At 55.0% G+C, this 25,178-nt stretch overlaps 3 protein-coding genes across 7 annotated transcripts; 2 read left to right on the top strand and 1 right to left on the bottom strand.

Moving 5' to 3' along the window:
* Positions 1-1,500: 1,500 nt before the first annotated feature.
* IL27 (interleukin 27) lies at positions 1,501-5,739 on the top strand. Of its 2 annotated transcripts, none has more exons than XM_027613235.1 (5): positions 1,501-1,653; positions 3,839-3,987; positions 4,095-4,193; positions 4,608-4,766; positions 5,470-5,739. In XM_027613235.1, the coding sequence occupies exons 1-5, from the start codon at positions 1,623-1,625 to the stop codon at positions 5,716-5,718; spliced, it is 687 nt and encodes a 228-aa protein (XP_027469036.1). In that variant the 5' UTR covers positions 1,501-1,622; the 3' UTR covers positions 5,719-5,739. The 2 variants fall into 2 exon arrangements, with proteins under 2 accessions (XP_027469036.1, XP_027469035.1); XM_027613234.1 differs by having other exon boundaries at positions 3,839-4,011.
* A 59-nt stretch (positions 5,740-5,798) lies between these two features.
* APOBR (apolipoprotein B receptor) lies at positions 5,799-11,188 on the bottom strand. The gene is made up of 4 exons (XM_035722495.1): positions 11,059-11,188; positions 7,192-10,710; positions 6,842-7,107; positions 5,799-6,747 (listed from the first exon to the last, which is right to left on the bottom strand). Exons 1-4 carry the CDS (start codon positions 11,113-11,115, stop codon positions 6,669-6,671), a joined length of 3,921 nt encoding a protein of 1,306 aa, XP_035578388.1. The 5' UTR covers positions 11,116-11,188; the 3' UTR covers positions 5,799-6,668.
* Positions 11,189-11,425: 237 nt separating this feature from the next.
* CLN3 (CLN3 lysosomal/endosomal transmembrane protein, battenin) lies at positions 11,426-23,265 on the top strand. Of its 4 annotated transcripts, XM_027613713.2 has the most exons (17): positions 11,433-11,996; positions 12,694-12,891; positions 13,079-13,201; positions 13,360-13,438; positions 14,625-14,721; positions 16,026-16,097; positions 16,455-16,534; positions 16,676-16,761; positions 17,282-17,354; positions 17,437-17,580; positions 18,527-18,639; positions 19,980-20,026; positions 20,110-20,178; positions 20,273-20,328; positions 20,471-20,564; positions 22,640-22,780; positions 22,881-23,264. In XM_027613713.2, the coding sequence occupies exons 3-17, from the start codon at positions 13,156-13,158 to the stop codon at positions 22,998-23,000; spliced, it is 1,317 nt and encodes a 438-aa protein (XP_027469514.1). In that variant the 5' UTR covers positions 11,433-11,996; positions 12,694-12,891; positions 13,079-13,155; the 3' UTR covers positions 23,001-23,264. The 4 variants fall into 4 exon arrangements, with proteins under 4 accessions (XP_027469513.1, XP_027469512.1, XP_027469510.1 ...); XM_027613712.2 differs by having other exon boundaries at positions 11,426-11,996; positions 13,094-13,201; positions 16,455-16,761; positions 22,881-23,265; XM_027613711.2 differs by having other exon boundaries at positions 11,426-11,996; positions 13,022-13,201; positions 16,455-16,761; positions 22,881-23,265.
* Positions 23,266-25,178: the final 1,913 nt, after the last annotated feature.

Genomic DNA, 25,178 nt, shown 5'->3' with positions numbered 1-25,178 from the left:
AGAGAGTGGGAGATGGAGTTCAAGGTTTGAGAGGCACAGCAGTTCTGGGCAACGGCAAAGGATGGGGAGTGGTTGTGGTCAGAGGGTGAGTGGGGTGGCTCGCCTCCAGGATGGACGGTAGGACTTGGGGATGTGAGGAAGACCAGCCAGGGCCTGTGTCTGTCCTCACCATCAGTCTCAGGATGTTTGGGACCCCCCCACACACACACACTGAGGAGCCTCAGTGACATGGGATGTGGGGGAATGAGCTGTCACCACTAGGGGACACTGCAAGGGAAACCAGTTTGGGCTAGGTAGGTGCCAGCCACTCGCTCTTCCTTTTCCTTCTCCTCAAAGCAACCCTCTGGGATTGCTCCCCCAAATGTACTGGTACTTCCCGGGCAGTTGGTTCCAGGCGGCCCTGCTCGGCAGGGCCTATGTAGGGCTGAGAGGCGGAGTATAGAAAGGGAAAACCCCCTTGGTTTCTGTCTCACTGCAGGGACCCAGCAGGGAAACCCCACAGATCCTAAAAGGAAAGTGGGCCTCGGGGAAGACCAAGAAACCCCCATCTTGTCCCTGAAGATGGAAAACCCAGGGTGGGGCTAAGGGTGGAGCTGTGCTGGAAGGGAGACCTGTGGTTGATGCAGCCCAGCCCTGACAGCCATCCACATAGCGAAACACATAGAGCAGGATTATTCTAGGACCTGACCGAGCCCCATCCTGACCTCACACAACCCCAACCTGGTGAATCCTGACCCTAGACATCAACAGCCCAAGCCTGAGCCCTGACCTGAATCACAGGCTCTGTCGGAACCTTAGCCACAGCCCGAGCTCTGTGCCCAATCTGGACTGAACTCGAAACCTAACCCCAAATGGTCCCAAGCATGGCCTCCAGGTCACTGATAGCTCTCACCCCAAGCACAGACAAAGCTCTAGACCAAGTCGCCTCTAGATCAAGTCCTAAACCTAGTTATAGACTGAGCTCTAATCTTAGATCTTACTCTGGCCAAAGACTGAGCTCTTGGCTCTGAACGGACCCGTTCTCATCCACCCTGACCCTGGCTGTAGGCTGAGCCCCGACCCTGCCCAGACTGGGACCCCACTGCTCCACACAAAGCCCCATCTGAGCTCCACAAGGAGCTCCCTACTTCCTTCGCACTCCCTCCCTCAGCCATCTGGTAAACCAGAAAAGAGCAGGATGACTCAAAACCCCAAGCCCCCAAGGGGATAGGCAATCCCCTTACCTGGCCATCCATCTTCTATAGGACATTGAGTTGGTGATGGCACTAGGATGATAATGACAGAGCAGAGGAGTAGGAGGGTTTGAGTCTCTGGGACCTACCAGTCCCTAGAGCAGTGGCTCACCCAGGAGCGGGGACGTGAGGGGAGGGCTGGTCCTGGAAGCTGAGCAGGGGGTCCGGAGCTTGGATTGACAGAAGCCCCAGCTTCCCGTCACCCCCCACTGCACCTCCCGCCCCCTCTGGGAAGGGAAATGACATTTCCCCATTTCAGCAAGGGGTGGTGAGGAGAGAAGACTGAGTGCAAAGCCGAAAGTACAAGCAGGACGGAAAGTGAAACCGGCGCAGCCCCCAGTATAAGACCCCTGCCCGGGAGATGGCTGGCCACACAGGCTGGGCCCCGCTATGGGCCAGATGGCAGGCGACCTTGGCTGGCGTGAGTCTGAGGCCAGGGCTGGGGGCAGAGGGGTGGCAAGCTTGGCTGAGACTGGGCAGGGGATGGGAGGGCTTGATGGGTGTGGATGGGGGCCAGGGGCTGAGTGGGCAACTATTTGGCCAAGACTAAGGATACAGGATACAGTCAACAGGAGAATGGGAATGAGTCTGGCATGAATGGGGGCCAGGGGCAGAGGGATGATGGTTCGGCCAGGGCTGGGCAGAGGACGGGAAGGCTTGACTGGCCTGAAGGGAGAGAAAGGTGGGCAGCCAGTTTGACCAGGACCAGGACCAGGCAGATAAATGAAGAGTTTGGTTGGGGTGAATGAGCAGGGACCAGACAGTTTGGCTGAGAACAGGGGCTGGTAGAGGAAGAACAGCAGGAGGAGTTGGCTGGAGTGTGGGGCTGGGGCCAAGGAGTCAAGAGCCTAACTGGGTCAAGGGTCTATAGCTTGGAAGGAGGTCCAATCTGCAGTTGGTGACTCAAAGAGTCAGAGGCTGGAACCAGAGCCACAGGAAGAGGAGCCGGAGTAAGGACCAAGGGCTGGAGGATGGGGACAGAGCCAGGGCCAAGGACCCAGGATTGGGTACAGAGGGTAGGGAGAAGCCACGGGAAGGGTCTGGGGCTCTAGAGCTCAGACAGGAAGCAGAGGGTCAGTAGGAAATGGCTCAGCTCAATTCTGGGTGGGCAATATCCACCAGAGCCTGGGGGCATGCACTTTCCCTCAAAATAGAGCTAAGAGGAACCCCACACCATCTAAAGTCTCTGGGATGCCAGAGTGGTCCCCAAGCCAGGGAAGCCTGAATGCTGGGGGGTCACAGGCACTGCCCCCCACCTCTGGAAGTACATTGGTGAATGGAAGGACACAGAAGCTCCCCTTAGTCTTTATTTACAGGACAATTTCAGGAGCAGAGCCCAGGGGTTAGAGATCAAGAACGGCAGGGAGAGGAGGGAGAGCAGGAACAGACTTAGACTTACAGCCTAGTTTTGGTTTGTGTTTCGAGAATTGTGTAACTCCAGCGATTGCTAGATTTCCTCTCCCTGATGGAGAAACCAGCAAACACTGCCCTCTTCCCAGAGCTCCCACCCTAGGGCCTCTCTCTCTTCTGTCCAGGAAACAGGGCAGGAAGTAGTTTCAGAAATCGGTCTGGGGCACCTGCGTGGCTCAGATGGTTAAGCATCTGCCTTTGGCTCAGGTCATGATCCCAGGGTCCTGGGATTGAGCCCCATGTCTGGCTCCTGGCTCGGCGGGGAGCCTGCTTCTCCCTCTCCCTCTGCCTCTCCCCTGCTCATGCTCTCGCTCTCTCTGTATCTCTCTGTCTCAAATGAATAAATTTAAAAAAAAGAAAGAAAGAAAAGAAATCAGTTGGTCTGACTCCCCCATTTTACAGATGGGAACCTGAGGCACAGAGATAAGAGATGACTTGCTCAAGGGAAGAACCTGAATGAGAAACCGAGGTTCTGCCTCCCATTCTGGGCTCTCCTCCTCTTCCTGGCACCCCCTGTTCTTCCAACACTGCAGAGTGATCCACCTTCCTTGGTGGTGGCTGGACCAGCCTGTCCTTCTGACTCCCTGGGATAGAGCCTCCAGCACCGCCTGCCCACCCCTGGGGCTCTAGTTCAGGCCATCAGAGCCGACGGGCTAAGCCCAAGGAATCCTCAGCAGAACACAGTGTGCCCGCTCCGTGGGAGGTGGCTCCCTCCTCTAAGTTCGCTGGGGGAAGCACACAGGCTCTGCATTTGGGCAGATCTGGAATCCAGTGCTGGTTCCCTCACCCTCTAGCTATTTGGCCTTGGGCTAGTCAACTTCACTGAGCCTCATTTTCCTCAACTGCAAAATGCACGGGATAATAGCACCCAGGCTACCACATATGGTTGAGTGGTTTGTTCACTGAAAAAGACACTTGGCCAAGGGAGTTGGTGGCGGTCAAATCCAGCCTGAGATTTGCTTGCAAAGGTAGGTACTCTAAGCAAGGTTGTGTCTGTCTTGGAGAAGGGGTATCTTCTTTTCATTCATACAGAGATGCCATATGGCATCCTCAAAAGCTTCCATCTTGTTAGTGGTTGTGCGGGGTCAGTGAGATGGCACAGGGCTTGCCTATAGCGCAGGCTAGAAAAGGCACGTGAGTTCTTCTCAAGCCTTCCCCTCATCTGGCCCACCAACTCCCCCCCCCCCCAACTCCAGGGCTCAGCCTTTTGCTGCTCTCCTTGCTCCTGGCTCGAGCTGGTGTCTGGGGATTCCCGAGACCGCCAGGGAGGTCCCCCCTGAGCCTGCAGGAGTTGCGGAGGGAGTTCAAGGTCAGCCTGCAGCTCGCCAGGAAGCTATTCTCCGAGGTTCGGACCCAGGCCCACCGCTTTGTGAGTCACCCTAATGCAACTGGTTTGGGGGATGGGCAAATCCCCACTCCCTCTGGTCCCCACTAACAGACCTTGCCCCACAGGCTGAATCTCACCTGCCAGGAGTGAGCCTGGATCTCCTGCCCCTGGCACATCAGCTCCCCAACGTCTCCCTGACCTTCCAGGCCTGGCACAGCCTCTCTGTGAGTTGGGGGCCAGAGGGGTGGGGCAGGAGAGCTAGCAGAAAGGCTGGCCCGGGTGGATGGAGATGAAGTCGGGATTGAATGGAAAATGGATTTGGGGAAGAGTGGAGGAATCGGATCTGGATGAGGCTGAGTATGTCATTGGATATAAAAATTCAGCTGGAATAAAGGAGTGGTGTGAGAATGAGGCTGCACCTATGGAGGAGGGATGGGGTTGGGATTAGGTGTGGGACTAGGGTTGGAAGGAGGCTGGAGACAGGATGAAACCACAAGCAAGGCAATGGACGGAAAAAGGGTTGGTGAAGAAGGGGATAGAGTGGGGCTGTGGACAGAGAGTGTTAGGATGGTGAGCATGGGGTTGGGTTTGATCCTTAGCCTGTGAGCCTTGCCTGACCCATTCCCTCCCTCCCACAGGACTCAGAACGACTCTGCTTCCTCTCCATGATGCTTCGCCCCTTCCATGCCCTCTTGGGAGGCCTGGGAAGCCAGAGGGGCTGGACCAGCTCAGAGAAGATGCAGCTGTGGACCATGAGGCTGGATCTCCGGGATTTGCAGCAGCATCTCCGCTTCCAGGTAGAGTGTCCACCCACCTCCTCAACTCCCAGAGACCAACACAAAAAATTGAAGCTCATTGGCTCCCTTTTACAAACACCCCCTGCCCACGGGTTGGGTAACTTTGGAGGGAGATGCTCCAGACCCTCTGTGTGTCGGAGGGAGGTGGGGGGACTGGCTCTGTCCCCCGAATCTCTGCCTTCTCTTGGGGTCTTGGTCTGAACAGCTCTGAAGTACCCGGAACAGCTGTTGGCATCAACAGACCCTGCAACAAAGCTGGTTCCCTTCTCCCTCAGCCTCTCACATCACCAGGCCCTCCTGAACATTTCCAAGGGAAACTGGCATTTTTCTCTTAACAAAAGGAAAATAGAAAACGCAAGCGGCATGAGAACTAGCTATACCACCTTTCTGTCCATCTCAGATCCTAAAATGACCCTTAAGAGAAGAACTTCTGGGGTCCCAAATGCCCAGGGCAATCCTGGATGAATGTGCCACCTCCACGAGCAGCATCTTGCTCCGTGACTTCCATTTTCTTGAACCAAAAAATCAGGCAGGGTGCGTGAGGTGATGACATAATGGAAGATCTATAAAGTAGGGGCTATCCAGGGAAATCATGACCTTGTGGTCTCTGATGTCATTCCGTACCACTGGGCACATAAAAGAACGAGGATGTGCTCCGGGTCTCAGCTTGGCCATTGTCTGACCCATGGGCGTCTCCTCTCAGGTGCTGGCTGCAGGACTCAACCTCCCCGAGGAGGAGAATGAGGAGAGGAAGGGGCTGCCCGAACGGGCTCCGGGTGGCCCCTCGCACATGTCAGCACAGCTGTCCTGGCCCCAGCTCCTCTACACCTACCAGTTGCTGCACTCCTTGGAGCTTGTCTTGGCTCGGGCCGTGAGGGACTTACTCTTGCTCTCCCAAGCCGGAAACCCAGCCCCACCCTTGGGGTGCTCAACAGTCAGCTCCCAGCCCTGATGGGATGACTTCTCAGCCCCGTCCCTTCACCTTTCAGGAACTGAGGACTGGGGTCTGGGCAACGAGACAGCCCCCAGCTCATTTGCCTTAAACCAGGCAGGACTCCACCGGCCTCCCACCCCAACCCCGACCCAATAACTTAAGGCCCCTCCGGTCCCTGGCAGATATTTATTTCTTGGATATTTATTTATTGTTTAGGGAAAGGATGGTTTATTTATTGTTTCAGAGCCTGCTAGCTGTCCTCGGGCTAGGCCACCATGCGGGGTGCCCAATAAAGCACTCTCATCCTCCCTCGGCCTCAGCTTCTTTTCAGAGAAGGGGTACCTGACCCCCAAGGGACAAGAGTCTGTAGCCTCTGGCCACCCTGGGCCCCTTTCTGCTCCTAAATTCTGGGGGCTCCTGGGTACCTTCCCCCATTCTGGCTCGCTGGGCCGGTGGTTGCCATAGTAACCAGCAGAGTTGTGAGTTTTTTGAAAGCTCAGGGCCGCTGACGATCTGTTTCTCACCCACCTCCCATTGCAAATGGAGCTTGTAGGCCCTGCTGACCCCTTTCTTCTGGGCTAGCTCCCACCCCTGAGGTTTGTGTGCTGTTCCACAGCTTTCCGGAAGGCCCGGGTGGGGACTGGGAGCAGTCCCGGAGGGAAGGCTGAGGGGAGAACTGTCTCGTCCCCTTGGTCCTCCAGGCGGCCGAGACAGATGAGAGAGGTGGTCAGGACAGGCCGTGAGAAGCGGTCCCAGCGGGCAGGGAGTCTGTCGGCCACATTGCCGAGTCACGCTCCTCAAGTTCATGGTCCTCGCAGGCATCTGGTTCTGTCTGTTCCGAGAATGACACACTGAGAAACTGAGGCCCAGAGGGTGGAAAGGGTGTGTCCAAAGTGGCAGAGGGAGATAGGCTGCGCAGGGTTCGGAAGATCCTTCCGAGCCTCACTTGGGGCCAGGCTCCCGGGGGCTCAGGGCCCTCCCTGCGGCTTTGGCAGGCCCAGCCGAGATTGCAGTTCTTGCATCATGCCGGTGTGTGCAAGGCCAAACCTGCAGACGGAGACAGGTCAGGGGAGCTGGTCTCCAGGCAGGCACAGCCTCCTCCCCAGGCCAGCCCAGCCCAGCCACCTCACCCTGTGCTTACCCACGTCCCAGCGGCCTTCTCCTGGCTGGCAGTGGGGTCCCCTCAGGCTTCGGGGGGCTGGGCTCTGGGGGCTCCTCTGGCTGGAGAAGTCTCTGCTCGGGAGCTGACATCTCTTCCTCGGGTGGCGGGCGGGGAGGCTCCTCCTGCTGCTCAGGGGTGCCGGTCCGTCGGGAAGAGGGCCGGGAGCGGCGCAGTGAGGAGTTGCGAGACAGGAGTACACGGCTCCGGGGGACAGAGACGTCCAGGAGAGACCCAGGGAGCAGGGCCTGCAGGGCAGGGGCACAGAGTACCATGGGGCCGGATTCGAGATTCTGCTCTATCCAGCCCCGGACCGCCGCTGGGGCTCTCACCTCACTCCAGCTGGCGCCAGCGCCCTGACCAGCACTTGCTGCCGTCTCCCCCTGTGACCCACGCTCGGCCTCTGCAAGGTCCTGGTGTGTTGACTGGTTCTCCGGGCCCTGGACGTCCTCCGGGCCTTCGGGAACAATCTCCTCGGCCTGTGCTCTCTGGTCTTCAGTCACCGCAACATCCTCCACATCAAGGGGCCTTCCTGCCTCTCCGTCGGGGTGGTGGTCCCCACACTGCCCCTCACTGCCCCGCCCCTGCTCCTTCATTTGCCATCCCACAGCCTCCTCTTCCAACAGCGTCTGCCCTCCTGGGAGCCCCTCGGCCTCCACCGTGGCCACGGTCCCCTCTGCCTTCGCCACCTGGGAGCCCGAGATAAAGCCTTCCATCCCACAGCTTCCTTCTGCCACCGCAGGCTCCCTGACCTCCACCCACTCTCCCCCAGGCTCACCCTCTCTGGCCTCCAAAGCCTCTGCTTGGTCCCCTCTGCCAGCCACCTCCTCGTCTGCGGAGCCCGCCAGGCCAAACTCCAGCCCACCCCGGTTTTCTCCCTGTATAGCCTCTACCAGCTCCCCGCCTCCCCCAGCCTCCTGCCTCCCTTCGGAGTCCCCAGCTTCCCCAGCCTCTCTTTCGAGCCCTCCCCCAGCTCCAGCAGCCCTGCCAACCAGAGCTACCTTATCCCTCACCATCTCAGAAGCCAAAGAACTGACCCCTGGGTCCTCGCTGTCCTGGAGGCTCAGAGCGGCCTCCTCCAGCCTCCAGTTTCCACTGGATGTTGTGTCTGCCCCCCAGGGCACTGTGGTGGCCTCCACCTCATCCTCGGTTTCTCTGGCATCTGACTCTCCCAGCGACTGACCTGTCCCTGCGTCTGCCCCGTGCCTTCCACCCAGCTCCTGGCTCTCTGCTCCAGGGCTGTCTCCCTCCTCTGCCCCACACCCTGCGTCCTGGGCTTTCTTCCACTCCCCGCCTGCCTCCGGGACATCCGGGAGCACAGACTCTCGGCCTCCCTCGGCCTCCTTCGGGGCCTGGCCTCCTGCAGCCTCCTCCTCCCCCTCTTCAGCATCTGCTTTTTCTTCCTGGGCATCCCCTCCCTCCACATCCCTTCTCTGGTTCTCCCAGACTTCTGCCCCAGGGGCATCAGGCTTTACATCTCCCACGTTCCTGGGGTATTCCTCCAGGCTCCCTTCCGTCTCCTCTTTGCTCAGAGCTGAAACGCCCCAGAGCTCTTCCTCACCCCCCTGTCCGTCCTCAGGCTGCTCTGTCAGGGTCTGGGGGTCTGCCATCAGCTCAGGTTCTTGGCCTTCAGTGATTTCGTGCTCAAGGCCACCCCACTCCACCCCCTGTGCTTCTCCGCCTGTCTGAGCCTCCCCCTCACTCCTCTCCCCGCTGAACTCCTTCTCAGGACTGCTGGTCTCTAGGGTTGCTTCCAGGTCAGCATCCCCTTCAGCCTCATTTGCCACGTCGTCCTTGGGCAACTCAGCCTCTGAGGCCCAGCAACCCTCTTCCTCCTCTTTGGCCGTCTCTGCCTCCACCACCTCCTCCAGACTGGCGGCAACAGTCCTGATCGCTGAGGCTTGCCTCCCCTCAGCCTCTTTACCTCCCTGATCTGCTTGGATCTCAAAGCCCTCCCCTACCTCCCCCTCTGACCCCTGGCCTTCTGCAGCCTCCCCCGCTGCTGTCTGGTCCTTAGTTGCTTCTTCTGTGCCCTTAGTTGCCAGGGCCTGGGTCTCTTTGGGGGAAAAGCTCATCTCAGCCTCTCTATTCTCATCCACTTCCTCCTCCTGGTCTCCCCAGGAGGCCTCCTCGAATGCCCAGGCCCTCCCAGTGCCCTCTGAGATCCTTTCTCCTGAGACTTCCCCATATTCTCTCTTCCTGGCTCCTGAGAGGTCATCCTCCTTCCCAACTGAGGTGGTCCTGGCCTCTACCCTGACTAAAGTTAGTCCAGCCTCCTCCCTGCCTGAGACTGTGCCATCCTCCCCACTGTCTGAGGCTGTCCCGTCCTCCACTCTGCCTGAGGCTGTCCCGTCCTCCACTCTGCCTGAGGCTGTGCCGTCCTCCACTCTGCCTGAGGCTGTCCCGTCCTCCCCACTGTCTGAGGCTGTCCCGTCCTCCCCACTGTCTGAGGCTGCGCCGTCCTCCACTCTGCCTGAGGCTGTCCCGTCCTCCACTCTGCTTGAGGTTGTCCCGTCCTCCACTCTGCTTGAGGTTGTCCCGTCCTCCCCACTGTCTGAGGCTGTCCCGTCCTCCCCACTGTCTGAGGCTGTCCCGTCCTCCACTCTGCCTGAGACTGTCCCATCCTCCACTCTGCCTGAGGCTGTCCCGTCCTCCACTCTGCCTGAGGCTGTCCCGTCCTCCACTCTGCCTGAGACTGTGCCGTCCTCCACTCTGCCTGAGGTTGTGCCGTCCTCCACTCTGCCTGAGGCTGTGCCGTCCTCCACTCTGCCTGAGGCTGTCCCGTCCTCCACTCTGCTTGAGGTTGTCCCGTCCTCCCCACTGTCTGAGGCTGTCCCATCCTCCCCACTGTCTGAGGCTGTCCCATCCTCCACTCTGCCTGAGGCTGTCCCATCCTCCACTCTGCTTGAGGTTGTCCCGTCCTCCACTCTGCCTGAGGCTGTCCCATCCTCCACTCTGCTTGAGGTTGTCCCGTCCTCCCCACTGTCTGAGGCTGTCCCATCCTCCACTCTGCCTGAGGTTGTCCCGTCCTCCTCCCCGTCTGAGACTGTCCTGGCTTCCTCCCTGCCTGAGGCTGTCCCGTCCTCAGATTCTGTCCCTGACTCCCATGCTTCCCGTGCCCTTGTGCTTGGGCTACCCCTTAGGACCACCATCACCTCTTCTTCCTTCCCGGCCTCTTTGGTTCCAGACCCCTGGATCTCCTCTGCAACTGCCTCCTTGACCGTTTGCTCTAATGACCCCCTGCTGTCCCCTGCTACCTTTTGCCCATCAGCACCTACCTCCCCCTCAGGCTCCCGGTGCCAGGTCCACTCTGACTCCGCCTTCCTGGCCACCTCTGGTTTTCTTTCCCTGACCTCTTCCGCCTCCTCCTCCTGTTCCCAGGTTCTCGGTGTCTCCTCTGTGTTCACTTCCTGCTCATTGGGCCCTTGACTCTCCCGGGCTTGACTGCTGTTGTCTCGAACAGCCTCAGACCCTGTCTTGGACTCCTTTCTGGCCTCTAAGTGGGCCCTTGGCTCCTGGCACCTGGCAGCCTTGACTGCCTCCCAGACCCCAGTGTCCTGCCTGTCTGCCTGAGACCCATGGGAGCTGCCTTCTTCCCAACCCCAGGTCTGTTCTGTTGCTGAACTTCCGTCCTGGCGTCTTCCAGCCTCCCCAGGCCCTCTCAGCCCTCCAGCCTCCTGGTTTTGGCTGCCTCCAAGGCCCTCCAGGGCCTCCTGGGCTTCCTTCTCTTCAGGCTTCCCTGGCCTTCCTGCAGCCACCTCCCCCATCTCCTCGGCTGCCCTCGCCTCCTTCCTCTCTGCAGTGGGGACCTCATCTCCCATAAGGTAGGAGACAAAGGAGCTGAGGGAATCCTAGAACAGGAGAGGGGGAGGGGACAAAGGCATTAAGGGGAGGCCCTCTCCCCCAGCCCTCCTTCTTGGGACCCTGACCCAGAGGAACTCGGGCCACAGAAGAGGGGTTCTGGGATCTGGGAGGGGAAAGAGAATTGGATTTGCAGAAGGAAGAAGAAAGGGCTAGATTAGGGGTAAATGGATGTGTCTATGGAGGTATGAGGATTGAAATCCAGAAACGATCAGGCTAGGAGGCTACCTGGTCCTGGGAAAGGGATGTCAAGTCTGAGGAGAGACTCAAAGGGAGGAGGGAAGGTGAGGCCCCAGGGAGCAGGGTGAAAGTCTCTGGCATCTCTTTGCCCCTCTCACCAGTGCTCCCCGCAAGGCCTGATGCAGCCCAGGGAGATGTAGCCGGAGGAAATCCATCCTGTCTGTCTCTGTCTGTGTGTCCAGAAAGCTGACAAATGACCGTCCCCACCCACCGAGACAAGCCCGTCTTCCCCGGGCCCAAGACACTTCCTCTTCCCCTGTGTCTCCCTGACGCATCCCCTGTTCAGGCCCTGCCCACCCTCTGCAATGCACAGAGCAGCTTCCAGCCCTGGCTGGGAAATGGGTGTGCATCACACAGGGGACTCAGGTGCATATTTGGAGCTGAAGGGCAAGGGGGGAGGCCATAAAGAAAAACATGGGAGCAGGAGACCTCAGAATTGGGGACGGGGGGAGGGGGCATGTGGCAACTGCAGCTCAAGTGACTCAGGTCTTGTATTCACACCTCAGCCATTTCCGGCTCCCCCTAAGCCACAGCCACTCTGTGAGAGGAAGCTGGGGTTTGTGGTTCCTGTTTTGCCTAGGGACAAGGAGTAGGAGAGAAGAGGGGCTGGTAAGAGCTTTGGCTTCTCATTTCAGGGTCATTAATGCTTCCTCAAGGGGAAGAAGGGGCTGGATTGGTGGCTCCAGTGCCCATTCCCTCATCCGTAGTCACTCTTGCGAAACAAAACTTGGCTAAGCTTTGTATTGTGGTTATTTGTGTCTACCTCCCACCCTCCTGTGAGTTCCTTGAAGGCACAGGCCATGTAAGACATGTTGCTCAGTTTGTCCCACATGGGTAGTAGGACACCATTTTTTACTGGTTGAGTAACCTGGGAAGCAGACCAAAGGAGGCACATTTCAAACAGCAATCTGAGGACGTGGTGGTGAGAAAGAACTGGTAGAGGTGGGCACCAGCTGGTGGAAGCCCATAGAACATATTAGCGGGGGAAGGACTCACTGAAGAAAATTCAGGATGCTGCTTTACCACCTAGAGGAAGGTAAGAGAATAATCACTTCTTATTTTGGACTATGTGAAATGACTTTGATCTACACCTCTTCCCGCAATCCCCTCCCTGATCCCCACTTTCCAAATTTCCAATTAGAGGAACTAGATGAGATCACAGAATGAGAATCTTGGACCTTAGAATCATCTGGTCTAAGCATTCTTGATGCAGGCAGGAATTCTGCCGAAGCCTGCTGAGCCAAGCACACCTGCCTCTGGTGCTCTATTCCCTATTGTTAAAAGGGTCTCTAAGGTCAGCTTTAGGGCTAACCTTGTATCATCACCAGCAACTTTCCTTTTTTTTGTTTTCTTATCTGTAAAACCAGGGGTTGGACTATTTCTGTGCTGTTCTTTGGTTCTGGGATAATTAGGGGAAAGTGATCTCTTTAATGCTTTGGATATTGCCAATAGACAGAAATCCTCTTAAGTGAAAGTTATCTTGATTTTCAGTTCTCAAAGCAATCTAAGGGCAACAGAGAGGAATAAGAATGCCCTGAAGCTGGCTGTCTTTGTTCCCAGCCAGAAACGGGGACTAGCGTAGCCAGGTGGCCATATTTATTTCTGGCAATTGAGGGCCGCGAAAGGAGCTGAAGCCGCTCACTGCCATGACTAGGGCTGGCACGATAGGGCCAACACCTTGAGCGCCGCTAGTTTAACGTCACGGCTCTTCTTGCTGATCCTGCCCGCTCCAGTTTTAAACCAGCGGTTCCAGGGTTCTTCCGGCCTCTCTCTGTCCCCCACCCCGAGGCTGGGAAAGCCTGAAGCCAAGACAGAGAGAGGACCCGGAAGTTGTGGTGACCTCCAAGCACGTGATGAGGGCGCCGCTGGTGCTGTCACGTGACCCGCCAACCTGCGGTACCTCGGGGCCTGACTTGCTGCTGCTCTTAAAGGTACAGACCGCGGAGCCCCCTGCTTTAAAGGGGGCTGGGGCAGAGTCCCACGGGTGGGGCGTGGTGGGGGGTGCGAGGGCGCGAGATGGAGCTCCGGGGTAACGTGGTGGGTCGCCCCGCGCGTGTGCAGCGGAGAAGCCGGAGCTGGGACCTGCAGTGGGGCGTTGATCCTTCTCATCTGTCGCAGACCTTCACCCGCCAGGTCGGAGCCAATTCTGGACGCTCGCTCACTTTGAATCCTTCGCGGGACCTGAACTGGATGCCATGGGAGGCTGTGCGGGCTCGCGGCGGCGCCTTTTGGATTCCGAGGGTGCGTAGTCCCGCCCACCCTCCTGAGAGTGACAGCCCCTGCCCCGCGACCCACCTGATTCGGGGCTCGGGCTCTGGCTCGGCCCCGGGAGGACACCCGTGGGGCCCTCGTGCACCTGCGAGTGGGGTGGGAGTCATGCTCTCTTCTCGCCTTCTCAGGGGAGGAGACCACCCCGGAACCTCTGCCCCCTCTGCTGGACCGTGGGGGCGCCCTTTGGAGGAACATGATGGGTTTCTGGTGAGTGGCCCGAAGAGTTCAGCAGAAGTAAAAAATGGGGTGGGAAGAGTTGGGAAGCAACAGGAGGAAAAAGGGAAGAAAGAGTTGAACTGAGAAAAGGGAGCTGAATTCACAAATATTTACTGAACCAGTTGGTTTGCCCTGAGGCAGTGTGTAAACCTCCAAGACTTCACTCATTTACTTCCCACCTTCACGTTTGGGCAAGATCCTACCATCAAATTTGTAAATACGTGTTGTTTTTTTTTTTTTTTTAGAAGAAAACTTTAAATCATTACTCTAGATGGGAAGCCAGTGTTTTTCCTAATGCACGTTTTAATAAACACATCCCCACTTTTTGAAAGGCCACCCATCTACCTCCTGAAATCATTCCAGTATTGAGCCTTGGGAAATCCTTCTAACGCTGATCTGAACATTGAGGGCTTAGGTGGCACACTGGGTTGGCAGTGACTTCCCATGTGACTCTGGAAGAGTTCTGTCGCCTCTCTGAGCCTCTCTGGTTGACTGCAGCAAAATGGGAAGAATGGTGGGACCACTTCGTAGGCTTGTGAAAAGAGCACATGAAATCTCTGGCACGGGGCCCAGTTCCTTTCCTATCACTGAGTGCAGCTCTGGGAAATGAGAGTAAGCAAAAAAAGAATCCTTCGTGGGTCATATAGGGCTTTGGTAGGATCTTCTTTTAATCCCCACAGACCCTGTGAGGTAGTGAGAAGGAAAACCTGTGTCCCCATTTACACATTACGTCGCCCAAGGCCACTCAGATAGGAGGCAGCAGGCTTGGAACCTGAACACAGTCCTTTGGGCTTCAAGCCCCGGGAGCTTTCTACTGTTCCGCAGCACTTCAGAGACAGTGGATCAGTGGATGAGAAATGCCCCAGGAACTGAACCATGGTGGGAGCTTGGAGGAGAGAGTCGTTAAGGATGACTTTCTTCTCTTCCTGGGGGAGACGAGATGTGAGCCCAAGTCTGTCGTCCCAAAGCCTGTATTTCTAGTCCTAACATTGAAATGGAGATGGGGTCTGGTGAGAGAGAAGAACAGGGAGCTGATTGAAGGCCATAGGAAGGGGAGATTTGGTGCTACGACTGTGAGTAGATTGTAAGCCTGGAAGGAGGTTAAGATCTGTTCTTATATGTCAGTTATATCTCAATAAAACGGAAGGGGAAAAAAAGTCTATTCTGCTCACTTCAGGCTCCTGGGCCTTTGCAACAACTTCTCTTATGTGGTGATGCTCAGTGCTGCCCATGACATCCTTAGCCACCAGAGGGCATCTGGGAACCAGAGCCATGTAAGTGACCCTCTCTACCTCCATCACCATGTTTAGTCCTTATGGGAAGATGAAGGACTCACCCTAGAGCAGGGACCCCTTTGAAAAACTCATGGTATGGGGTGGCCAAGGGGTGGGCCAAGGGGACTAAAGTTCCCAGTCTCCCAGACCGCAGAGCAGGGAGGGTTTTTAAGAATCAATTGGTGCCACGTGTACAAACTCAGATGTTGGCTGGGTGGGGCCATGGCCTATGACAGCGTTTCTTAACCCCAGTGCTGTTAATTTTAAGCCGGAGAATTCTTTGTTGTGAGGCTTTCCTGTGCACTGTACGGTGCTTAGCAGCACCCCTGTTCTCTACCAGCAGCATACCCCTGTTCTGTAGTTGAGACAAGAATGTCTCCAGACATTGCCAAATGTTCCCTGGGGGGTATAATCACCTCCAGTTGAGACCCTCTTGTCTGTGATGAGCTGGGGGCAGGGGGAGTACATGCCGAAGGAGCGCAGCCACCACCTTGCAAGTCCAACAGGGAATTTGGTCCAAGGTCAGCTTTTCTGGAAACCATTTTTTTTTTCTTGGCTGAGTAGCTACAAAGACTTTATCAAATTATTTAAAACGTTGGCATTTACATATTCACGTGTCTACGTAAAACAGTTGGAATCCTCAGGTCAGGGGTTGCGCGGGTGGTCCACACATGAGCCTGGCAGGGAAACAGATGAGACCAGGCTTGGAGCCACAGGGCTTTAAAAATTGGATATCCTCCTAGGGGCCTAAGAGGAGTAGGGGGAAGAAGAAAGGGTCACATCGGGGGTTTGGTTTAACCCCACCCTCCCAGATCTCTAACTGAATCTCCTTTCCCATTCTCAGGGGAGAGAGACCCATTTCCAGACTGTAGCTCTACTGCATATACACCCACTCCCTAAAATCGATGTGGCAACCACACCCAAGCATCCACTGGAAGAGGTCCTTATAAAATATTTATATCAGAGAAAATAAGGCACTTTGGGGAGCATTACAACTCACTCTCCTACCTGTACATTGTTCTAGACAGAAAGTAAAAATTTAGAAGCTCAAATTTTTAAAAATGAAATCTCCTGAATGTGTCACCCAAGTAGAGCCCATTTACGGGGCCATCTTTGGCCTTTGGGTCCTTAGTGTGAGCTTTCTACGGTAACCTCACCCTCCCCATTGTGCACGTAGAGAAACTGAGGTCCCAAGAGGCTAGTGTTGACCCAAGGCCATCCCTCAAGTTAGGGCTGAGCTGGGACTGGAGCCAGGTTGTGTCTCCTCTTGCCTCCCTGGGTGAAAGACTTTCCTCTGTCATCAGGTGGACCCAGACCCACCGCCCACCCCCCACAACAGCTCATCTCGATTTGACTGCAATTCTGTCTCCACGGCTGTGAGTACCCATCTGGTCCCCCCTGACCCCCGCCCCATCCCTCAGCACCCAGCTGCGACCATCGTGATTATAATAATTAAGACCATTTCCCGAGCCTTTTCTGTGTGTAGCCTGCGTTGGCTCATGTCAGTCCTACGAGCTAAGCGCTGTAACCACCCCCCATTTTCCAGATGAGGGATCTGAAGCTCTGGACACAAAGCTAAGGAGCAGCAGAGCTGGGACTTGAGCCCAGATCTGTCTGACTTCAGAGCCTATGTCTGTAGCAGGTCGACCTGGCTGGGGTCTGTCTTCCCTCGACCACTTGGTTGGGAGGCTTGTCCCTGGGACCGTCGGGGGTCTCACTCTGTTCTGTTCCAGGCCGTGCTCCTGGCAGATATCCTCCCCACCCTCGTCATCAAATTGCTGGCTCCTCTTGGTCTGCATCTGCTACCCTACAGGTCTGAGTGGGGGTGGCGGGAGGGAGGTCAGGTGGGGCCTGAAGAGCGGGGAGGCTGCAAGGGCTACGGAAGTGGTGGGAGGGTTGGGGAGTTGCGGGCGGAGGCTGACCTTCCTCTTCCCTCCCAACCCCTTGCCCTCAGCCCCCGGGTTCTCGTCAGTGGGATTTGTGCCGCTGGGAGCTTCATCCTGGTTGCCTTTTCTCATTCAGTGGGGACCAGCCTATGTGGTGAGTGTGAGGTTTTGTGTCAGCTGGGGAACCCAGAGGAACCAAAACAGAGCATTGTGGGGTAGTCTCCCCAACTTCTGAGAGGAAAGGGATTGTTTTTTTGTGAGCCTCAGGAGCCTGCTGGGACTGTCACAAGTAGGAGACGGGAGGTGAGGTCATTTTGGAGGATGGGTGGTGGTTGGGGTCGGGGGTGGGGGGCAGAGATAGGAGGAAATGGATGGAGTGTACGGAGCTCGAGATGAGCAGAGTCACCAAGACGCCGTGACGGGGGCAGCTGAGGCGTCAAGGATGAGTTCTTGCTCCAGAGTTGCTAACTGGATAGATGGAGGTCCCGTTCCCTATGAGAGGGCATGCAGGGCAGCGGGTTGGTTCTCCTTCAGCTCTGAAGCCCCCCTGCCCAGGGGATCTGTTTTCCGCTGCTCTGAGTTGATGCAGAGGAGGCCATGGCCAGACCCCTCAGGGGATCGGGGCTATATAGGGAGGCCAGGTGTGGCCACTGCCATGCTTGTCCTCCCCCCAGGTGTGGTCTTGGCTAGCATCTCGTCAGGTCTGGGGGAGGTCACCTTCCTCTCGCTCACTGCCTTCTACCCCAGGTAAGCAGGCAGAGCCGGGAGCGGGAGAGAGGACCCCCTGGTGCGGGCTTTGGTCCTTCCTCATTTCTTGTGTTCTTCTCAGGGCTGTGATCTCCTGGTGGTCCTCAGGAACTGGGGGAGCCGGGCTGCTGGGAGCGTTGTCCTACCTGGGCCTCACCCAGGCTGGCCTCTCCCCGCAGCACACCCTGCTGTCCATGCTGGGTATCCCTGCCCTGCTGCTGGCCAGGTAGGCTGCCGGGGCTGGGAGGATGAGGGATTCAAGGAGAGAACTAGACCATGCTCCCGATCTTCAGATCCCAGCAGCCTCGTAAAGAGGGGATGTGGGTTCTGGACTCGGAGAGGCCTGGTTTGAGTTTTGGAGCTGCTACCTGTTGGCTGTGTACTGTGGGACACCTTGAAATGATGTGTGTGAAGCATCTGGTACGGTGTGGATCCCGAGATGATTGAAGGGGACAGGGGTGGCCTTTCTTTGATTAATTTTGAGGGTATTGGGAAAAAATGTTAACTAGCCAATCAAACCTGTGATTTCACAGATTATTGCTTAGGGCAAGGCCCTTTAGAAAAAGTGAATCGATTTAAAGGAAAATAATAAGCCAACAATTTATATAGGACGAGTGTAGACATACCTGAGTATAGACCTGGTCTCTATAGAAGAGACTGAAAGTTCTAGCCCAGCATAGGATGAACATGTGATAATCATTAGAATAACAATGACAAGGGGCGCCTGGGTGGCTCAGTCAGTTAAGCGTCTGCCTTCGGCTCAGGTCATGATCCCAGGGTCCTGAGATCGAGCCCCGCATCGGGCTCCCTGCTCCGCGGGAAGCCTGCTTCTCCCTCTCCCACTCCCCCTGCTTGTGTTCCCTCTCTCACTGTGTGTCTCTCTCTGTCAAATAAATAAATAAAATCTTTAAAAAAGAAGAGTAACAATGACAAGAAAACAGAGCTGACGTGCTTGGTGTGAGCCAGAAATCCAAACAAGAGCCTGTGGGTAGAAACAACAAGGAGACAAATTTCAACTCTAAGGAAGGAAGCACCTTTCCTCAGTTAGAGCTCTCCGGCACAGGATCGGGGGGGCCTGCGAGGAGTACGGAAATGATGGGGGGCTGGGAGGGAGTGGCCTCTCCAGCCCAACAGAGGCTCTTCGGTCTCATCTCCATCCCACCTGTTCCTAGCTATTTCTTTTTGCTCACATCTCCCGAGCCCCAGGACCCTGGAGGGGAGGAAGAGGCAGAGACATCAGCGCGACAGCCCCTGATTGGCAGTGAGGCCGCAGAGTTGAAGCCAGGTAGGAGACCCAGGAGTCCCTCGGACCCATCCCTCTCTCTCTGGACGGGTGTTAGCCTTTCCTCTCTATGGTGGACACAGTCCGGAGAGGAGGTGGATGGCAGTGCTGGTTATGGTAAGAACCAACGGCATTCATCTATTCAAGAACTACTCACTGGGGCGCCTGGGTGGCTCAGTCAGTTAAGCGTCTGGCTCTTGATTGCGTCTCAGGTCACCATCTCAGGGTTGTGGGATCGAGCCCCGCATTGGGCTCCACGCTAAGTGTGGAGTCTGCTTGAGATTCTCTGTCTCCCTCTCCCTCGGCCCCTCCCCCATCCACGTTCTCCCTCTTTCTCTCTCAAATAAATAAATCTTAAAAAAAGAAAAAAAATGCTCAGTGAATATTTACCATGTGCTGATGATCACTGTGGGTACTGGGTGGCCGAGATGAAGAAAGGGGACAGATTCATAAACAAGTAGCTGAATCGGAAACATGTTATTTTCGAGCCTTGGTAAGTGCTGGCCGGACATAAAGCGGGGATTGCTGCTAGGAACTGGGGGGAATAGAGAAGGGTCCCACCTAGAGGAGGGGTCTCTGAAGGCCTTTTTGAGGAGGGGTCATTCGGCTGAACTTTGAGTGACAGGGAGTCAGGTTGCAGGCCGAGTGGACAGCAAGTGCTAAGAGCCAGCGATGGGAAGGAGCTTGGATGTTCAAGAAGCAGAAGGAAGGGGCCAGTGTGGCTGGGTTGGAGACGTGTAGCTATCAAACTGCATAAGAGCCGTGGAGAGATCCCGCCAGTTAATTCCTTTTTATTTTTAATTGTGGTAAAATATACCTAACATGAAGTTTACCAGTTTAACCATTTTTTTAAAGAGGCAGAGGGAGAGAGAAAATCTTTTTTTTTTTTTAAAGATTCTATTTATTTGACGGAGAGAGACACAGCGAGAGAGGGAACACAAGCAGGGGGAGTGGGAGAGGGAGAGGGAGAAGCAGGCTTCCCGCTGAGCAGGGAGCCTGATGCGGGACCCGATCCCAGGACTCCAGGATCATGACCTGAGCCAAAGGCAGACACTTAACAACTGAGCCACCCAGGCTCCTGGAGAGAGAGAATCTTAAGCGCAGAGCCCGACACAGGGCTCAATCTCACAACCCCGAGAGCATGACATGAGCTGAAGTCAAGAGTCGGACGCTCACCCGACTGAGCCACCCAGACGCCCCTTAACCATTTTTAGTTGTACAATCCCGTGGCATTTAAGTGCATTCACACAGAGTGTGAATGTGGTTGGTCCTTGCCCACCAGCACCCCTCTGCTGAGTGGGTGTGCCAACCTCACCTGCCCTTCCCTCCCTGCTCCCCTGCAGACTCCAGCTCAAGCCTCTCCCTTCAGGAAAGGTGGACTGTGTTCAAGGTATGGATGGTGGCTGTGGTGGGCGCCTCCGTGGCCAGTGCCCACCTGCCGGCCTTCCACTTAATGTCTTTGGACTCTTCCAGGGCCTGCTGCGGTACATCGTCCCCTTGGTCCTGGTTTACTTTGCGGAGTATTTCATCAATCAGGGGCTTGTGAGTGAGGGCTGCTGGAGGGGGGAGGAAGAAGTGGTCGAGGCAGGGGCCTCGAAGGTCTCTGACCATCTGCCCTGTCTGCCCTTGGCTGCAGTTTGAGCTTCTGTTCTTCCGGAACACGTCCCTGAGTCACGCTCAGCAGTATCGCTGGTAAGAAGGGAGAGAGGCTGGGTAGCAGGACAGGCAGGGGGCTGGGAGGGCCCCTTGATGCCAGGGCCTGGGGGCAGCCGGGGCCACCCTGCTGAGTGGCCACCCACAGGGGCTTCTTCCACCCTTCCTGCCCCCATCGAAGGTACCAGATGCTCTACCAGGCTGGCGTCTTTGTTTCCCGCTCTTCTCTCCGCTGCTGTCGCATCCGTTTCACGTGGGTCCTGGCCCTGCTGCAGGTACCGAGTCCGGCCCTCCCTCTGTTCCCACCTTGGCTCCCAGCTTCCCAGACCCCAGGCTTCCTTCCCTCGGCAGGAAGTGTTTGTTGCTCGCCGTCAGGTCTGAGCCCAGGGAACAGGAGGCCAGCAGGGCTCCGGCTCCGTGTAAAATGTGTGGCCTCGGGAGCCTGGCAAACCTGGGTGCAAATCCCAGCTTCTGTTCTCTGTAGCTGTGTGACTTAGGGCAGGTCCCTGAACCAGCCTGAGCCGAGACTGCCTCATTTCTGAATCAGGCGTGGCCAATATCTACTTCTCAGGGTCATCGTACCAAATAGAGATGAGAAGAAGTGTTTTAATCCACGAGAAGCACTTACTTAATGATTATTTCCACAAGCCTTGTGCAGAGACACAGGCTTTCAAATAATGTTTCCATGGGTTAAAAAAAAAAAAAAAAGGACTGTTCTTTTATTCTGGATGGTTCCTTACAATAAAATCAGCGATGTTGTAGCCAACAGGTTATTTACCGCAAGGCAGGTGAGCAAATGTAACTTGCCGCGGCACAAGTATTCCAACGTTATGTGAACAAACACAACATTCTCGCCCGCGGTCTAACCAAAGTAGCTTCACATAACCAGCCTTCATTGTTTCAAGGTCACGAGTCTATAGCCCCTGAAGGTAATTATCAAAATAAACCTTCCAGAGGCGCCTGGGTGGCTCAGTCGTTAAGCGTCTGCCTTCGGCTCAGGTCATGATCTCAGGGTCCTGGGATCGAGGCCCTCGTCAGGCTCCCTGCTTTAAAAAAATAAAATAAAATAAACCTTTCATTAGTCCAGGAAAGTCCTTTTTAATAAACTGATTCCATTTCTAGGATAACAAGATATAGAGCAAGTATAGGTTGCACTTGAGTGTTATGACAGCGCCCTGTGAATTCGTCCTCCAGCTTTCTCCCTTCTTTATCTGAGCAGTGCTGCCAGCCCACGGCCTTGTGCCCCGAAAGCCCTGAATCCTTGTGCCAACAATTCTGAACTCAGGGTTCTTTGTTAGAAGCCACCGAAATGGGGAGCTTGGGATTTTCGCTGTAATTTTAACCAAGGCTGCTCCGTAGAATTAGCAGCTTATAATCGTTGCAGAAAGAATTCCGTTACAGAAAGCATCGGGCCTCATGCTACAGACAGAAGCCTCGGCAGGGTGTTGTCAGTCACGTTAGCGTCACTGGGATGTGTTTTCTTAAGTGCAGATCTCTGAGCTCACCTCACACTTAACGAATTAGAACCTTCGAGGGCAAGGCCTATGTGGGTCACGAGATGCCCAGGTGATCTGTATGTGCATCAAGCATGCGAACCGCCATGGCGGCCTCCACACTGGGGAGGCAACCCTGTGCGCTCAGGCCTGAGACACTGGGGTCCTCTGAAGGACTGGGGCACAGAGGAGGGACCTACTCCCATGGGTGGGGTTAGAGAGTCTTCCTTAAAGACATGAGAATGCCTTAGCCAGAGTTTCTCCACCTCGGCACTCTTGACATTTGGGGCTGGATCATTCTTTGTTGTGGGGCCGTCCTGTGCACCACAGAATTGAGCAGCATCCATGGCCTCTACCCACTCCCTCCCCACTTGCTACAGCCAAGAACATCTGTAGACATTGCCAGGTGGTCACCCTGGGTGGCAAAAATCACACCCAGTTGAGAACTGCTCATCAACACCCATAGTCTCAGTCTGGTAAAATGGTGGGAGAGGGGTGGTCCTCTCTCTTCAGGGAGCCCTTGGGAGGAGGCATGAGAGCCCAGGAGAGGGGTCCTGATCCAGGCTGACCTGCAAACAGTGGTGACCAGGAGATCCCAAGTGAGGAAAGGGGAATAGCGTTCCAGGAGCGACATGAGCCAAGGCGAGGTTGGGAGAGAGACCTACAACGTCTAGGGTGCTGGGACAGGATAGGGCGAAGGCCTACCCCAGATCCCAGGGTCCGGCAGGCCAGCTGGGTGCTGGGATTTGATCCGGGCCTGACAGCCCTCTCCCAGCGTCTCCCAGAACCAGGGCCCACTGGATGGGATCGTAGCCTCTGGTCCCAGGTTCAGCCTTCCCCTCCACCTGCATTCCCAGTGCTTCAACCTGGCCTTCCTGCTGGTGGACGTGTGGTTGAGCTTCCTTCCCAGCATCTACCTCATCTTCCTGATCATTCTGTATGAGGGGCTCCTCGGAGGTGCTGCCTACGTGAACACCTTCCACAACATCGCCCTGGAGGTCAGCACCAGCTGGGCGAGGGCGTGGAGGGCCTCTCTGGGGAAGGCCTGGGCTGGGGCGGCTAGGACTGAAGCCTCACCCCTGCTTCTGCCCTCTGCAGACAAGTGATGAACACCGGGAATTTGCCATGGCAGCCGCCTGTATCTCCGACACTTTGGGAATTTCCCTGTCAGGGCTCCTGGCCCTGCCTCTGCACGACTTCCTTTGTCACCTGTCTTGATGCTCTGGCTTCTTGGGACATGGGACACACTAATCCGGGCCTGCACTGACAGGCAGGCAGGTCAGACTGCAGGCCCGCAGCCTGAGCGAGCTCTGGCCCAGGCTTCCCTGAGCGGCAGGGGTGCAGAGAAGTGCTGAGGTCCTGTTCCCCTTTGAGCAAGCCAGCAGTTTTCGCCCACTCCCAGGCTGGCCTTGGGGAGTTTCTTCATGACGTTACGTCCTCAGAATAAATGCCTATTTTGTCAGTTTTATCAATGGACTCCTGTGCCATTTTTCTGCTTGAAAAAAATGTTCTCTTGTTATACGAGCAATACAAACCCACTTTAGAATATAAGCAGGGGAGTATAAAGAAAGTATTTCAGCAGGTTTCTACCTAGTCTTTAAGGCTTTACTCATTCATTCATTCATGCATTCATTCATTCACTGTATGACGCAATCTACATATATTTTACCCCAACACTTAAGTTTGCAAACGTACAGAGAGGTTCAAAGAATTCCTACAATGAGTGTTCATGTATGCAACCACCTGGGTTCTGTGGTGAACATTTTGCTACAGTTACTTTATCACATATGTAACACTCCATCCAAATGAGTCTCTCTGATTTTCGTATTTCAAAGTAGGAGGAGGCTGACTTTAATACACTTCCCTCTTTTTTTAAAAAAGATTTTATTTTATTTTTTAAAAGATTTTGTTTATTTATTTGACAGAGAGAGCACAAGCAGAGGGAGCAGAGAGGGAGAAGCAAACTCCCCACTGAGCAGGGAGCCCGATGCGGGGCTCGATCCCAGGACCCTGGGATCCTGACCAGAGCCAAAGGCAGACGCTTAACGACTAAGCCACCCAGGTGCCCCAGGATTTTATTTTTAAGTAATCTCTACATCCAACGTTGGGTTCGAACCTACAACCCCGCAATCAAGAGTCTCATGCTCCACCAACTGAGCCAGCCAGGCACCCCTAATACACTTCCCTCTAAACACTTCAGCATGTGCATTAACTAGAATCTGGTATTTTTGTACAGTCCTTTTTTTTGGGGTACAATTTTTATACAGTAAAATGCACAAGTCATTATACTTAAAGTAACTAATGCTGGTTTAGCAGTGTTTCCCATACTCCCACGTTTGCCATGTCTGTGCATGAAAGTACTTTTATTCACTTAATATTGTCTTTATTATTATTTTTTTAAAGATTTTTATTTATTTATTTGTCAGAGAGAGAGAGAGAGCACAAGCAGGGGGAGCAGTAGAGGGAGAGGGAGAAGCAGGCTCCTCACTGAGCAAGGAGCCCGATGTGGGACTCCATTCCAGGACCCCGGGATCATGACCTGAGCCGAAGGCAGACACTTAACGACTGAGCCACCCAGGCGTCCCTCACTTAATATTTTCATTAAATGACTTTTAATATAAATTTTTTAAAGGACACTTAATGCTACTATTGAAATCATGGGTTTGAAATGCTAGTTACAGGGGTGCCTGGGTGGCTCAGATGGTTAGGCGCCTGCCTTCGGCTCAGGTCATGATCCCAGGGTCCTGGGATCGAGCCCCGCATCGGGCTCCCTGCTTGGTGGGGAGCCTGCTTCTCCCTCTGCCACTCCCCCTGCTTGTGTTCCTGCTCTCGCTATGTCTCTCTCTCTGTCAAATAAATAAATAAAATCTTAAAAAAAAAAGAAATACTAGTTATGTATTTTTTTTTCTACAACCCATAAAAATAAATGCAGACAGTTCCTGACTTACGACGATTTTGACTTACGATCTTCAACATTACAGTGGTGTGAAAGTGATTGCCATTCAGTAGAAGCTGTATTTCAAATTTTGAATTTTGATCTTTTCCCGGGCTGGCGATATGTGCGATCCTCGCTTGTGATGCTGGGTAGTGGCAGCCGACCACAGCTCCCGGTCAGCCCCGCGACCACCAGGATCAACAACGGACACACAACCCTTCTGCAGCCCTACAACCAGTACAATAGTGAATCAATTACATGAGATACTCCACACTCTATTGTAAAATAGACTGTGTTTGCTGACTTTGCCCAACTGCAGGCGGATGTAAGTGTTCTGAGCACATTTAAGGGAAGCTAGGCTAAGCAATGGTTTTCGGTAGGTTAGGTGTACTACATGCATTTTCGACTTAAGATAGTTTCAACTTATGATGGGTTTATCAGGACATAACCCTGTCATAAGT

This window comes from Zalophus californianus, chromosome 10 (genome assembly GCF_009762305.2).
Source record: "Zalophus californianus isolate mZalCal1 chromosome 10, mZalCal1.pri.v2, whole genome shotgun sequence".
Lineage (NCBI taxonomy): Eukaryota > Metazoa > Chordata > Mammalia > Carnivora > Otariidae > Zalophus > Zalophus californianus.
This window is presented reverse-complemented; position numbering and strand designations above follow the sequence as displayed.

Coding starts and splice junctions, on each gene's coding strand:
- CLN3 (XM_027613712.2), top strand. CDS start 13,156: ATGGGAGGCTGTGCGGGCTCGCGGCGGCGCCTTTTGGATTCCGAGG. Junction 13,439..14,624: donor AGGAACATGATGGGTTTCTG/GTGAGTGGCCCG, acceptor TGCTCACTTCAG/GCTCCTGGGCCTTTGCAACA. Junction 20,027..20,109: donor AAAGGTGGACTGTGTTCAAG/GTATGGATGGTG, acceptor GGACTCTTCCAG/GGCCTGCTGCGGTACATCGT.
- APOBR (XM_035722495.1), bottom strand. CDS start 11,115: ATGGATTTCCTCCGGCTACATCTCCCTGGGCTGCATCAGGCCTTGCGG. Junction 10,711..11,058: donor AGGCCTTGCGGGGAGCACTG/GTGAGAGGGGCA, acceptor CTCCTGTTCTAG/GATTCCCTCAGCTCCTTTGT. Junction 6,748..6,841: donor AGAAGGCCGCTGGGACGTGG/GTAAGCACAGGG, acceptor CTCCGTCTGCAG/GTTTGGCCTTGCACACACCG.
- IL27 (XM_027613234.1), top strand. CDS start 1,623: ATGGGCCAGATGGCAGGCGACCTTGGCTGGC. Junction 4,194..4,607: donor AGGCCTGGCACAGCCTCTCT/GTGAGTTGGGGG, acceptor TCCCTCCCACAG/GACTCAGAACGACTCTGCTT. Junction 4,767..5,469: donor AGCAGCATCTCCGCTTCCAG/GTAGAGTGTCCA, acceptor GTCTCCTCTCAG/GTGCTGGCTGCAGGACTCAA.